Consider the following 13,902-nt stretch of genomic DNA (forward strand, 5'->3'; position numbering starts at 1 on the left):
TGTCCTAGAACAACGGCGTGGAGAGACGCTCGGACCGGAAATCGTATCGGGGTTATTGCGCGACGCAAGCGAATCGAGGGAAAAGGGAGATTTAGGGCGAGAAGGTTGGCGACGATAGTGAGATGCAAGGCAAAAATCGAGGCTGAAGATGAGAGGCGAGTCTTGAGATGGGGCTTCGCTTCTTTGATTAAGACGGGACGGACGTGGATGGGACTTGGGGAGGTAAAGTGACTGCCTTGGTTCTTTAGTCCTGAGCCGTGACTGGCTCAAATGGCACGAGGCACACGTCAGGCAGGGCCGGTTTGGTGAGGGACACCCACAGTGCCACTGTAATAGGCGGGAAGACGGAGTTCGGAGCGGTACACTTGCGCAAAGTTTACACGGTAGCTGTACTGATCCAGAGACCCTGATTTCGGCGAGCGGCATGTACCTCTACATCTCACGAGCCTCATCCCATGGCTCTGGGCTTGTGACGTGCGTCCCGCCTTGAGCCACAGTGGTCCCCTTAAGTCCCATTCTATCCCGTCATTACGATTAACCATGTGGCTGTGCTATAGCTTCGCTGCGCTGGCCTCATCAACTCGTCTGCCAATTCAAGCTAACCATCCAATACCAGACCAACTCAGCCCATCCCTCACGTCGTGTCCCTTTTTTTCTTATTTCACTATCTATCTCTTGCAGCCGTCAAGGGTGAACAAGTCGCCAGTTGGCCACTCTTAATTCCCGGGCTTTACTATAACCTTCAAACTCTCTTCTTCTAATACTTCCAGCTTCAGCTATGGCGCAACTCAACACCCCCAAGTTGCCTTATCGCGACATTAATGTCAAGATCGCCAACGACTCTTATACTTTCACTTCGCCTTCGTCTCCCGATGCGCCCGCCCTCGTAATCGACCGTCCTACTGGTGATGTCCGCCTGAGTGAAGGCAGCGCCGCATCAGCCAAGAGAACAACTCGCGTCTCGAGTATCGCTGGTATCCTGGGAATTATTCAGCTTCGCCTTGGTTCGTCTCTGCCGCGCCAATTCTTGGGCTGATGTCCTCTGGTTTTGGCTTGTGCATTTCACTGACCTTGTAAAGACAAGTATGTCATCTTCATCACGAAAGCCCAGCCTGTTGGCCGTCTCAAAGGCCACATGGTGTATAAGGTCGCTGCCACGGAGATCCTACCCATGCGCGAGCGCTTGATTCACGACCCCGACGAAGACATCTTCATTCAGCTTCTTAAGAACTTTTTGGCTTCCGGGCCCATGTACTTTTCTTACTCCATCGACCTTACCAACTCCTTCCAACGTCAGGCCCAGGCCGACACTTCCAAGCCCCTGTGGATGCAGGCCGACGATCGTTTCTTCTTCAACAAGTATCTTCAGGGCGATCTAATCGACTTCCGCACCCGAGGCGCTCGATCACAGCCTGGCGCACAAACCGGCGTTGACCCATATATCCTGCCATGCATCTTCGGCATGCTCGAGATCAAGCCTACCACATTCAAGGGCAACCCCTTGACTCTGGCTCTCATTACCCGCCGATCCCGCCACCGCGGTGGTACCAGGTACTTTACTCGAGGTGTAGATGATGAGGGACACGTCGCCAACTACAATGAGACGGAACAAATCATCATCCTCAACGACAGTAGCAGCGGGTTGGGTGGATACGCAGGCAGTTCGGACATGCAGAGCGGCAAGTTTGGCGCTGGCGCCGGTCAGGAGATGCAGATATTCTCTTATGTCCAGACCCGTGGTAGCGTTCCTACGTTTTGGGCTGAGATCAACAGCTTGCGATATGTTCCTAAGCTTCAAATCCGCGGCGTCGATGCTGCTTTCTCCGCTGCTCAGAAACACTTCGACGAGCAAATTCGCTTATATGGTGACAACTATCTCATCAACTTGGTCAACCAGAAGGGTCGCGAGCAGCGGGTCAAGCAATCGTACGAGCAGATGGTTGAGAAACTCGTTTCTTCTCCCAAGGAGCGGCAAGAGGCAGACCTGCTCACTGAGGAGAAGTTCACCACAATTCAGCCAGAGGGCAAACGCCAAGAGTTTGACCGGTTGCACTATGTCTACTTTGACTACCACAGCGAGACAAAGGGCATGAAGATGCACAAGGCTTACGCTCTTATTGAGAAGTTGGCCGATGCGTTGGAGAAGCAGGGCTACTTCCGTGCCGTTGATACCCCTTCCAGCGTTGACGGTAGCCTCGACGCCCGTAGCTACCAGACCAGTGTCATGCGTACAAACTGCATGGACTGCCTCGACCGAACGAACGTTGTCCAGAGCATGTTCGCTCGGCATAAGCTTGACCGCATATTCGAGGATGTTGGCTTCATGCCCCGCGGCGCTTCATTCCGTGACGAGGATCCTGCCTTTGAGGATCTGTTCCGTAATCTCTGGGCTGACAACGCTGATGTTGTCTCCAACTCATATGCTGGCACTGGTGCCATGAAGACTGATGTCACACGTACTGGTAACAGGACTAAAGTCGGTGCCCTTCAGGATGCCCGTATTGGTATCACACGTTATTTCCGTAACAACTTCCTCGATGGACCGCGACAAGATTCTTTTGATCTTTTCCTTGGAGCTTACCGACCAGGCTCAGCCAATATCGGCACTACTTTGGTCTTCACTGACCGTCGACCGGTCTTGATCCAGGCTATTCCCTATATCCTTGCCTTCAGTGTTTTCATTGTATTCATTGGTCTCTTTACCCGCCGAGACCCAGAAGCAAGCGCCCTGCCTCTTCGTATCTTCCTTTTCTTCTGGATGGCTATTGCTGCCTGGTCTTTCTACTTTGTCTGGAACCACGGCATGCTCTACGTAAGTTTCTCGCTGCATGGCACTCACCTCAATCCATTCTAATTCTTTCTAGGTTAACTGGCCACGCCTCAACCCTAGGCCATTTGCTGTCGAGGGCTACAATGAGCACTTCGCCAAGGCGCGCAAGGACTCTGTCATTGGAACCTATGTGGCGAAACACGAGAGGGGGCTCAGCACAGCTCGATACCTCAATGCCGAGGAGGGCAAGAAGAGGATTGAATAGAATCAAAAGGGGGCTTGAACTTTGCTTATAATTTGGGTGTTTTGCTCTAGTGGCGCGGTGACATGGCTTTGAAGGTTTTCTTTGTTCAAAGACTATAGAAACCTGCTTTTTCTGATTCTTTTTACACCAGCTGGGTGGGTAGGGATAATCAAGACGTTTGTTGTAATGATGTTGCTTGTCTACATGACTTTGCCAATGCATAGATAGTGTCTACTTTAATATAGGTCTGGATGAACCCTCATAGTCAAATAACTTGAGTCCTTCAATCCAGGGGCCAAACAACGTATTATCTTATCAAGATGCCCGTTAGTTTACCTGAAGTTTCATAAGTCCATCTCAAGATTACACAATGCCATTACTTGAGATCCAGAGGTCTTATTTTTACTCCCTGTATGGTATACAGTGATGCGATGAAGAGAAGTGGACAGAACCGCATGAGTATTATTAATCTAAGTTACAGATATGATGACAGGAGTATTAATCAACAAAGAAAACTGTACAGAAAGTTTCGCTCATAATTCACACATTTGCTCCAAGGAAAGATGCTTCCACCAAAAGACAAGGCGCCACGCCATGCTTCTCCCCACAGGCGGGAAAGGGGTATCAAAATCGGATAATGCTCTGGTATCCAAAATAAAAAGAAGAGGGAATAGTTGGTGAGAATAGAAAAGAAAATGGTAAGGACAAATGATGTGTGGAATAATGAAATAATGGTATCTTGTTTTGGCGGCACTCAGTCCCATGTAGAAAACTCCTGCGATACACAATCACTCCGGCGACTCCGAGTTTCATAGTGGCTTGTCTCAACTCATAGCCAAAGGAGCCATCTGACACCTTGCCAAATGCCCTGCCCAAGGCCCAGAAAGAGTCTGAAAATGGTAACGACAAACCAAACATACCACATAAAGCCAACAAGCACCCACTCAACAACGGACCACATTCCGCGACGGAGCCATCTGAATCTCCTGCGTCTGTTGCGCATCATCTTGTCGGTCAGATCGGTGACATGCTTGACCTTGAGGAGCTGACCCAAGGCCAAGTCTTTGCCAGTCTCATCAGCTTGGTCTGATGCCTCGCGTGTCATGCCTGACAGTTCATCTGCGATTCGAGAGCGAACACACCAGATGCGCTCCTCTAGTTTCGGACGCGTTTGGGCAGTGAATTTATCGGCTGACGTCTGCCACTGCTCGATCGATGTTTGGATAGCCAGGTCTAGGGTCTGGCGAGCTAGGCGGAAATGCTCGGAGCAAGGGAGGGCATCGTCGAAAGGCAGTGACTTTTTGGGTGTCAATTTCGCGATGTCAACCCATGGTATTCCCACTGGGCTTGATTGTGGCGAAGAATTCATTTCCTGAAGGTCATTGCTTGGAAGTGGTTTCTTCAGCTCCTGAGCCCGGCGAGAAATCTCCATGGCTTTGATGCCAGAGGTAAGAATAAGCGTACGAAGTCGGGCAACTTCACGTTTCGATAGTTGTCCTTCCTGGGGAATGGCCTGGTTTGCAATGGACCACTTCCGTGCTCTGAAATTATCAGGCTCATTGAACCGAACCATTGGAGCAGCCTCGTCAGCCTCCCCTTCTGGAATTCGAGGGCCATCCTTGACACTATCGTGGCACGACTCTACTTCCGACATGGCAGGCTCGATAATGATCACCTTTTCAACTTGCTGAGGCTTGCTGGGGCTAGAGATTCCAGAAATATCAGGCGCGGACGGTTTGCTGACCTCAACACGAGATTGAGAAGGTTGTAACTTCTTCACGTCAGTTGTTGATTGGCTATGCATTTCTGTCATGGGCTGGAACTGTGGCATCGAATCCAAGAAGTGTTTAGCCCCATGTTGAGGCTCGGGCTTGTTACGCCTCGAGTTTGTTCGCGACAAATGGAGAGAAATTCTCGATCTTCCTTTGGGCTGATCATTATCAGATTCATCAGAAGAGAGAGCATCAGTGGTTCCTTCCATGGGGATGTCCTTTTTCCATAACATATCACCCAACCTTGAAACACCGCCTCGGATTACCGTGTCAATACGAGGGCCCTTAAACATGCCTCGAAGTCCAACCTGGTCGTCGCCCCTTGGCTTAATACTACCCACGCTACGCTGGTGTTTGTGGCTCTCGAAGGTTGGTCGTGAATTAGATGGGTGTCGTTCAAGTGGTTTAGTTTCCGTCGGGGATAAAGGATCTGGAATGGAAGGTCTTCTGCTGGATGCCTCCGTCTCCAAAGCCTGTTCTTCAGACTCGTCACGCGTCTTGTCCTTAAAGATTTGCTTTACTTTTGTAAATGGGTTTCTGGAGGGAGATGACGATCGACTAGACGGTGCTGACAGCTGTAGACCAGTCGGTGGTGCCGACAGACTGTATTGAGGAGCAAGTTCAGGTGACATAGGCTGCGGAGAGTCAGTGTGTTCTTTGCTGTTTCTGCCGCGTTGGGGCCCTTCTCCCGTATTCCTTCCCAGTTTTGGCAGTGATGGGATTTCCAAGGAGGCTCTGTTGTGAATGGGTCGGTTTTCTGAATCTTTGGAATCCATCAGATTCCACTCTCTGCTAACGGCTAGCTGAGTTTGGGGGTTGGGTTCGGGTGAAGTCGAGTCCTCGGGCTGCATATATTCAGCCTCGGTCTCCTGGACGTGGGAGAGTCTTTGCTGTCTCATGTCTCGGGCCACCATTTCCAACATTTGCTTCTCCAGCAGTTCAGTCTCGCGACTTGATATTGTTCCACGTCGGGCCTTGCCTTCGGTTGGTTTATCATCTTCACTGGCGGAGTCATCCGAGGATGATCCTCGTCTCCTAAAACGACGGTGGTGCACTGAGCCAGTCTGTCGGTGGAAAGATCCCATCTCATGGAGCTTCTGCCGTGCTCGGTCTCTGTGACTTGGTTCGAGAAGTTCAATCTCGGGCTTTGAAAGGTTGGATTCGTGCGAGTTTGCTTTTCCATTCATTTCTTCCATAGTTTCAGCCATGAAAGGCGGTACACCTGTTCCAAACTCATCAGTCTGTCCTGAAATTGGCCGGCTCAAGGTTTCTCCTGTTTGTGGGTATATCTTGTTAAGATTTCTGTCTTCAATGAGTTGTTTGTGATGGTCTTGTTCGAGCCAGTAGGCATCTGCAATCAAGTCACAGGCTTCGAAGAACCAGTCAACTCTCGGACGCCGAACTCTCAGTGCCGCCTTGGCAGCCGAATCCGTGGCTATCTGAGAATCGATTTCTTCAGCACCTGGGAATGGTGGTAGAACCGAACCGTCACTGGAAAGAAGCTCCCTCGATGCTCGCTCCGAAGCCTCATTGACCCAGCCTTTTACAGATTCGACGTCAGCAAACCCCTGCTTCTCACCATCGATGACCATTCGTTCGCGAGCTCTGACTTTTCGATTTCGGATATACTGCAATGGGTTGTACTCTCGACCAAGTGGAATCATGAATTCTCTGCTCTCAAAGGCATGCTTTTTGTCCTCTGTAGGTGATCCAGGGGGGCTTGAAGCGGAAGGTCTATCGTAGCCAGTCTTAAGTGGAGGAAGAACTTGTAGCAATCGTCTATACTGGGCCATTAACTCTAGGTGTTCTCTGGCTTTCTGCGCTCTCGCCAAAGTTGACGTCGAAAAATGGTAACGGTATGAGGCGTCGGTGGTTTCGAAAGGTGAAGGGCGCAGTGGACTACTGGATCTAACACCCGGTAGTCGTGGTGTAAGGCTTTGATTCGGAATCGGCGATGCCGTTCTGACAGCCTTTCTTTGTTGCTGAAGATGTGCTCTGAGATTGCTCCCGGTTTGAGAGTCTTGTACGGGTGCCAGACGTGGAGGGTTGCCGCGGCTAATGTTGCGTCGAGAGGCAATTCGCCGTGACTCGCTTAGGTTCAATGCCATGTTGACTATCTGGGTTGAGTCGACGTCCAACGCAGCACCTGGTTGCGATGCTTGCGCCCTACGCCCTCGCCTTTGTGCTTCATTCCTCTTTGTTATATGCAACTCCTCCTGAGATGTATCTGGCGACACGATGCGAGCTCGAGGGCCGCTACCGGAGCTAATCCCAAGACCTAGGTCCCGTGTGCCATTGGATAAATACGGTTCTTGAACATCCTTCCCCTTATGTCGAGATTTACTTCGATGTGCCCGGCGTTGATTTCCGGAGTCATCATCTGCGGCCACGGGCTCCTGAAGCAAGAATGCACTGCTCGGTTGGGTCTTTTGTGGTCGCTTCGAACGGGCTCGTTTCGGTCGACCGGCTTGAAGGCCGCTGGGAACTGCTGCAGCACCACGAGACTTGTGATGGTAGCGTGGAAGAGTTTCGTCATCGGAGAAAGCAAGAGGTCGTTCAGGGGATAGAGAAGCGTGGAGGAGAGCGTTCATGCTAGGTTCTCCTCTCTCGGCGGTGTCGTAACTAAACCTCGTGGGAGGCTCTGGCGTAGCTGGGCCATCCCGTCTGCCATATGCACTCAGCGACGAAGCAGCACGAGGATCGGCCATTGTGCGTTGGTATTTACATACAACGACAACAGCAAGGGCAGGCTCTCGGGCTCGCGCTCGAAGGAGAAGCGGGGAGTTGTCGTCAGTGTTGATGAATAGGGCAATATTGCAGCATCGTTTTTCTTCTTTTCAAGGGTCCTTGTCGATCTATTTCTCTTGATCCTGGTCAATATTGTTGTCCTTGGTGACGATGTATCCGTATTCTGGGGAGCTAATCTTGTACCGATAATGACGGCGGCAAAGAGTTCGGAGTGGATGCCCGACAGGGAGAATCCGCCTCAAGAGCTCATCGCCCACCTTGAAGTACACGGAAATACGTCGCAGTGATGATGCGTTGGACCAAAGATTTTCTTGTAAGTTACTTAGGTAGTTAGGATGTTGCATTTGCGGAGCGTTAACGTCGAAAGGATTGGACATTAGACGTAGGGGTCCTTGGGTCTATAGGACGTCACGGGAGTGGATGTGACCCGACGGGGTGCTACAAGACACTAAAGCCACAGGCGGCAGGGCCTCTCAGATGCGCCAGTTTTACGCCTTTCCCACCTATCCTAGGCACAAGCGTGGCGGGGAGTGACGCATGCGTGTCTTGATGTGGCACCCTCATCTTGTATTGGAGTACAAGGTTTGAGGGGAAGCTTACACCTTTAACCCAAGTACCGGGTGTCTCAGGCCCGAACTGCCGATACTCATCACATGAAAATAATTAACTCATTTGAAGCCAAGGTCTAAGTCAGGTTGCGGGAACTGCTGAACACCTCGTAATGGCGGGGGTTTCAGGGGCAAGCCAAGTTCATAAATAGAGTCATGCGCTTGAGATTTGACTCAATCATGGAATGGAACAGATATTTGGACATTAGCGCCTTCTTGTACATTTCTTATAGTGGCTGATTTTGTCTAATTGATACAGATACTGTCCAAAACTGTATGTAATCAGTAGTAAGATCAGTAACATCTTGATAGGTAGTTTACACAAATACTGTACACTTGTCGTGATAAAGAGGGGTACTCTTCATCAAACGTCTGCTCTATGCACCGACAACCTCTTCACATCTGCCACATAGCGCGTCTTGCTTTGGCGCCATGTATCGCCAGCATCTGGAGCATTTTTCCTCCTTCGGGGGGAGTACATGCACATTGACCTTGGCGTCTTGGATCTCGAATTCCTTTTGGAAAGCCCAAGAAGGATTTTCAGGGACGGGTTCGTTGACTTGCACCGAAGACACAACAAATATGTCGTGGAGCTCTTCCATGTAACGTCCAAGAACAGCCGCCGCTTTTCCATCCTCGACTTCCAGGTAGACTGCGCTCTGGAGAGAGCTGCCAAGCGCTTTGGCATTTCGTGCATCCTCCAGTGTTGCCTTTACAGCGCCATGAACTTCTGTGATGATGGACAGATCCTTACGCACCACATCTTGAGGAAGCGTCAAACGCAGAGGATCCACGAGAGGGTCGTCATATAGATGGCGAGCTGGGCTTATCAAGGAACTGATCGATGTTAGCAAATCGTTAAACGTAAGAGAGCACAGGATGATAACTCACGTGTCTTTGGTCATCCATTCTGGCCGGAACGACCAAGCCTCCTCAACAAGCATAGGAGTTATCGGTGCCAGCATGCGCAAGAATCCGATGAAGATAGGCTCCAAGGCACCGCCGCCATCGCCGCAGTAGAGTCGGTCCTTCAGGGCCTCCAAGTAGAATGCGGACAAATCAGTTGCGACCCAGTGGTTGATTGTACTGACCGCTCTGTAAAACTCAAAGTCGTTGTATGACTGCATGACCTCTGACATGGTATCGGAAAGTTGAACGAGTGCCATTTGGTCCAACTTGGTCAATGGGCGCTCACGGGCTTCTGGATAGATTGACCCGACAAGCATCTTGATGATGGTTCGATATTTGATCAGCGAAGCATTAACAGGTCTAAGAATATTTGGTCCTATAAGAACATCTGATGTGAAATCGGCGCTCGCTGCCCATAGTCGAACAGCATCTGGACCGAGGGGGTCAAGTTTTTGCTTGTGACCTTTGGAGTAAGCCTGTGAAAGAAACCCTTTCATGACTTCGCTGGGGACAATCATATTACCCTCCGACTTTGACATCTTCTTGCCTTTCCCATCGAGCGTGAATCCATGAGTGACCAAAGTCTTAAAGGGGGCAGAAGCTTTGCCAGTCAACTCCTTTGATGTTTGCGTAGCAACATAAGTCAATAAGCTGGATTGGAACCATCCGCGGTGTTGGTCGGACCCCTCAAGGTAGACATCAGCAGGGCCCTCAGTTTCTGTCCATGAGCTGCCGCTGTCAAACCAAACATCCATTGTATCAGTGCCTCGACGGTATTTGCCCTCCATGTTGGGAGGAATCCAAGCAGGTTCATCTGGGTCATCAGAGAACCAGGCAGACGAAGAACGCTCTTCCATAACCGAGATGATATGGTCGATTGTTTCTGTTGTCATGACAGCATTTCCGTTCTCATCATAGAGTGCAGGAATGGGAACTCCCCATGATCGCTGGCGAGAAATACACCATTCGCTGCGACGTGTGATGAAAGCTTCGAGACGATTTCGACCACCCTTTGGAACAAACCGAACATCCTTCAGTGCTTCAAGGGCATCATCTTTGATACTACCAACATCAGCAAACCATTGGGCTGTAGCACGAGTCACCACAGGTCGCTTGGTTCGCCAATCGTAAGGAAAACTGTGCCTTTGTTTATGGCTTCCAAGTACATCGCCGCCCACTAGTTCCAAAACAGCTTGGCTTCCACCATCCATGACGGAGCTCGCTTTTGTGAGCTTCTCTGGATCGTCAGGGTAAGCTTCTTCGGTAAAGAAACCGCCATCGTCGATAGGAGCAAATGCTTCAATGCCGATTTTAGAGCACACTTCATAATCGTCCCGGCCGTGGCCTGGGGCAATGTGAACCAGACCGGTACCAGAGCTGGAGGTGACGAAATCTGCAGTAATGATAGGCTGTGGCGGAGCAGATTGCCCCCGGAGTTTGTTCTTGTACTCTAGACCTTTCAAGCTAGAACCTGGAATAGAATGTGCTACAACTTGAAAGTCGCCGAGGAAGCGCTTCACACTCTCAACACGGCTCGAAGCAACAAGATAGCCGTCGTCGCCAACCTGGAGGATCGAGTACTCGATTTGGTCGTGGATGGCAATAGCCAGGTTGGCAGGGAGGGTCCAGGGAGTGGTTGTCCAGATAGTTGCATACAGGTTTCCCTTGAAATCGGCCAGTTCAGGTATCGAGGACCAGTCTGAAATAATAGGGAACCTTACATATGCGGCGGTAGAGACATGATCCTCTACGAATTGCAACTCTGCCTCAGCAAGCGCAGTCCGCGAAGAAGGTGACCAGTAAACGGGTTTGTGCTTGCGGTAGATCAATCCTCGACGGACCATATTTTGAAAGACTCGCAACTGCCTTATCTCATATTCTCGGTCCATCGTTGTCCACTTCTTCTCCCAGTCAGACATAACGGCGAGAGCCCGGAATCCCTTCATCTGGTCCACAACCGTCTTGGAGGCTAGCTTTCGTGCTGTGTTCCGGACTTCTACAGGAGTCAATCCCTTCGTCGTGTGCGATCCTAGCGCCTTCATCTCGATTGGGAGACCATGGCAATCCCAGCCGGGTCGATATGTCACTCGTCGGCCTTGCTGCACCTTAACACGCACAATCATATCTTTAAGAATTTTGTTCATGGCATGGCCGACATGAAGCTCACCATTGGCGTATGGGGGGCCATCATGGAGGGTAAACGGATTCTCCTCGGGTCGGTTCTGTGCTTGCCATGCGTATAAATCGTCGGTACATTGCTTGAGATAATTTGGTTCGAGCTTGGAGGTCGGTCGAGCACTGCGAGATCGGCTATATTAGCTCCCCACGTTCCAATATTGGAGGTTCGGCGAAGGGGAAGACATACGGAAATCTCGACCGAGGCAACCTCAAGGAGGACTTCCAGGATTGAAGCATGGTTGATCAAGAACCATTTCGCACTTGATTAGGATGCTTTTCGGTGTTGGGGTTAGTTGACACGGCTGAGCAATGGAGATTTTTTGGCGCTACTGGGCTGTTTAAGCGGACGTTCAATTGAAGCTCCCGCTATCCAATCGCTTACACAAGCTGCAAGGCTGACGCTGGGGCCCCATTCCACCTACTGTAGACTTCGATGACTTTTAGCGTGTCGCGACGCGATTTATAGTGAACAGGCAGGTAGATTACATCACTGAAGCGACACCATGTCCAGCGTCATTCACGCTACTTCCATTCACTACACTTCACACTTTCACATATAGCGTCAAATATACGATGGCTCCGGTGCGGCGATATCTGAGGATATCCAAGTACTCGGTTCTTGAATGCCGGATTTATTTGGATAACCCTGCATTGGCCCAATCATGGCTTCTGAATCCTCGAAATCCAGTATTACCCAAGGTCATCGAAGCAATCCGTCCTTTGGTGCTTCCGAAGCTTCGTGAAGAGAAGGAAAGGATAAGAAAGAAGAGCAAGAAGAAAAGCATCAAAGACGTCATAGTATCAGGTACGTGTGTTGAGATCTATTTTTGTCTCTGTCAGGAGCTGATCTCATCTCACTTAGACGAGTTTGAGGTCTCCATCTTCTTGACAGAGACGAGCACGAGACATTCTCTCCTTTATAAGACCAAGCATTTCAGGGACAAGCTACCATCGAAACTCGAGTCCAACTCCTCCAAACTCATCGGTGAGACAGATAGTGTTCCCGTGGACGTTGAGGATGAATATCGTGCACCTGTCTTGCAAGAAGAAGACGATGATGAGGTGAGACTCGCCGATATTCCTGTCGCCGAAACAACAACACGGCGGAGTAAGCGCCAAAGAGGAATACAAGGCCCGGAGCAAGATGGCAACGATGAGGCATTTGAAGATGATGAAACAGCCTCAGCTATCGAAATCGATTCTGATACGGAGGCACCCCCACACAAGAGGCACAGGGCCCGGACGAACGACGGCCTTGACGGAAACGAAGACAAGAAGAAGCTAGCTATGGACGTCTCATATGAGGGATTTGCAATATACGGTCAGGTGCTGTGCCTCGTGGTCAAGAAAAGAGCAACCGCTGCAGCTGGCAGTGGTGGGGGTGGGAAAGCCCGGCCAGAAGGCCAGGCCACGATGGAGAATTGGATTTCTTCGACGCAAGTGCCTGTTGGGGAGGATATTCCATAACCGAGACCAAAATAGCAACCAAAGTAGTCAAAGGGCCTAATATGTTTATGCTAATCTTGCCCAAGTCTTTTTATTGCTTAGGATTGAGGTCTTGAAACTTCTTGCTTCTCTGGCTGGCCTGAATGGCCTGAATGGCATGACAATTTGATGTTAGGTTGACGAGGATTGACCCGAATACCGGGGTCTGACAGACGGGAACTGCGGATACGGCCGTCGGGTTCCTGTGGGTGTTCGTGCTCGCTGCGGGCGGCGGGAGGAGACAGGCTACCACCCAATGCCTGATATATCATTTGCTGATCACAGACTGTTGCCGAGCTTGTCACGTCAGTCAAGTCATCAGTCTCGTCCGGCGAAGGACGGATTACTCCAAGGTATGGATGATCAATCACATAGGTACGGAGTAATGGCTTGGATATACAATTAAGCGAGAATAGCATCATTGTTACAGCCCACCTCGACCGGGCCGCTCAGACACCACCGTTGACTACGGGCCTGGATGTTTCTTGGCGTCGGTCTCGCATGGATCCTGTCTCCAGCTTGGCACAGCGACGATGATCTGGAGTTGGCGAACAGACGAACACCAGGCCCCTACCGTGAGCCCCGTTATGAAGCTGGGTTGGTGTTCTGCATGGTTGCAGCCGTAAACCTGGAGCAGCGCAGTGTGGATGAGGAATATCGGGTCTTGGCGAGTTGCATGTCTCAGAGTGATATGACAAGAGGAAATCTATAAGCCCGACGGCCGGAGGAGATACTCCCATGGAGGAGTTTCGTGTATATCCCGCACTTGATCCTCTTATTTGTGTATCATCAGACTGACCCTGGTACCATTGGGTGGCATAATGGGTCTCAAGAGAGAGAGAATGAGGCCTTTTTGATATGGAATCCCAGTTTCGAAACTATCCGGTAGATCCTCGATGATAGGTGTACGTACGAGTGTCACATTTTTGGAGGTTATAATGGGCGTGAAAGCGAAATTCCAGCTGTAAGTCCCTTGTTCAGCAGCAGGTCTGGAAAAGCCGGATGGCTGCGGACCATTACATTGCCGGCATGCGGCGTTGTGACCCTACCGGTTGGTCACAAATGAGTACAGTACCCAAGCTAGCCAAGTTATTATAAATATATTTTGATAGTGTCAATATGACCATGGAGCGGAGTGTCATTCGGCTGTCATGGTTTATTGTGAATGTCTCAGATGTTCCGGTGAGG

At 50.5% G+C, this 13,902-nt stretch overlaps 4 protein-coding genes across 4 annotated transcripts; 2 read left to right on the top strand and 2 right to left on the bottom strand.

Moving 5' to 3' along the window:
• Positions 1-778: 778 nt before the first annotated feature.
• On the top strand, positions 779-3,035 carry FSUBG_9148 (SAC1; the record flags this gene model as incomplete). Its single annotated transcript, XM_036687630.1, has 3 exons — positions 779-1,004; positions 1,080-2,812; positions 2,865-3,035. The coding sequence occupies 3 exons, from the start codon at positions 779-781 to the stop codon at positions 3,033-3,035; spliced, it is 2,130 nt and encodes a 709-aa protein (XP_036535382.1).
• An 808-nt stretch (positions 3,036-3,843) lies between these two features.
• FSUBG_9149 (uncharacterized protein) lies at positions 3,844-7,494 on the bottom strand (the record flags this gene model as incomplete). The annotated part of the gene is made up of 1 exon (XM_036687631.1): positions 3,844-7,494. The coding sequence occupies one exon, from the start codon at positions 7,492-7,494 to the stop codon at positions 3,844-3,846; it is 3,651 nt and encodes a 1,216-aa protein (XP_036535383.1).
• Positions 7,495-8,519: 1,025 nt separating this feature from the next.
• Positions 8,520-11,466, bottom strand: FSUBG_9150 (isoleucyl-tRNA synthetase; the record flags this gene model as incomplete). The annotated part of the gene is made up of 3 exons (XM_036687633.1): positions 8,520-8,979; positions 9,034-11,361; positions 11,417-11,466. The coding sequence occupies 3 exons, from the start codon at positions 11,464-11,466 to the stop codon at positions 8,520-8,522; spliced, it is 2,838 nt and encodes a 945-aa protein (XP_036535384.1).
• Positions 11,467-11,802: 336 nt separating this feature from the next.
• On the top strand, positions 11,803-12,696 carry FSUBG_9151 (uncharacterized protein; the record flags this gene model as incomplete). Its single annotated transcript, XM_036687634.1, has 2 exons — positions 11,803-12,034; positions 12,092-12,696. 2 exons carry the CDS (start codon positions 11,803-11,805, stop codon positions 12,694-12,696), a joined length of 837 nt encoding a protein of 278 aa, XP_036535385.1.
• Between the last annotated feature and the right edge of the window lie 1,206 nt (positions 12,697-13,902).

Source organism: Fusarium subglutinans (assembly GCF_013396075.1).
Source record: "Fusarium subglutinans strain NRRL 66333 chromosome Unknown NRRL66333_c0000135, whole genome shotgun sequence".
NCBI lineage: Eukaryota > Fungi > Ascomycota > Sordariomycetes > Hypocreales > Nectriaceae > Fusarium > Fusarium subglutinans.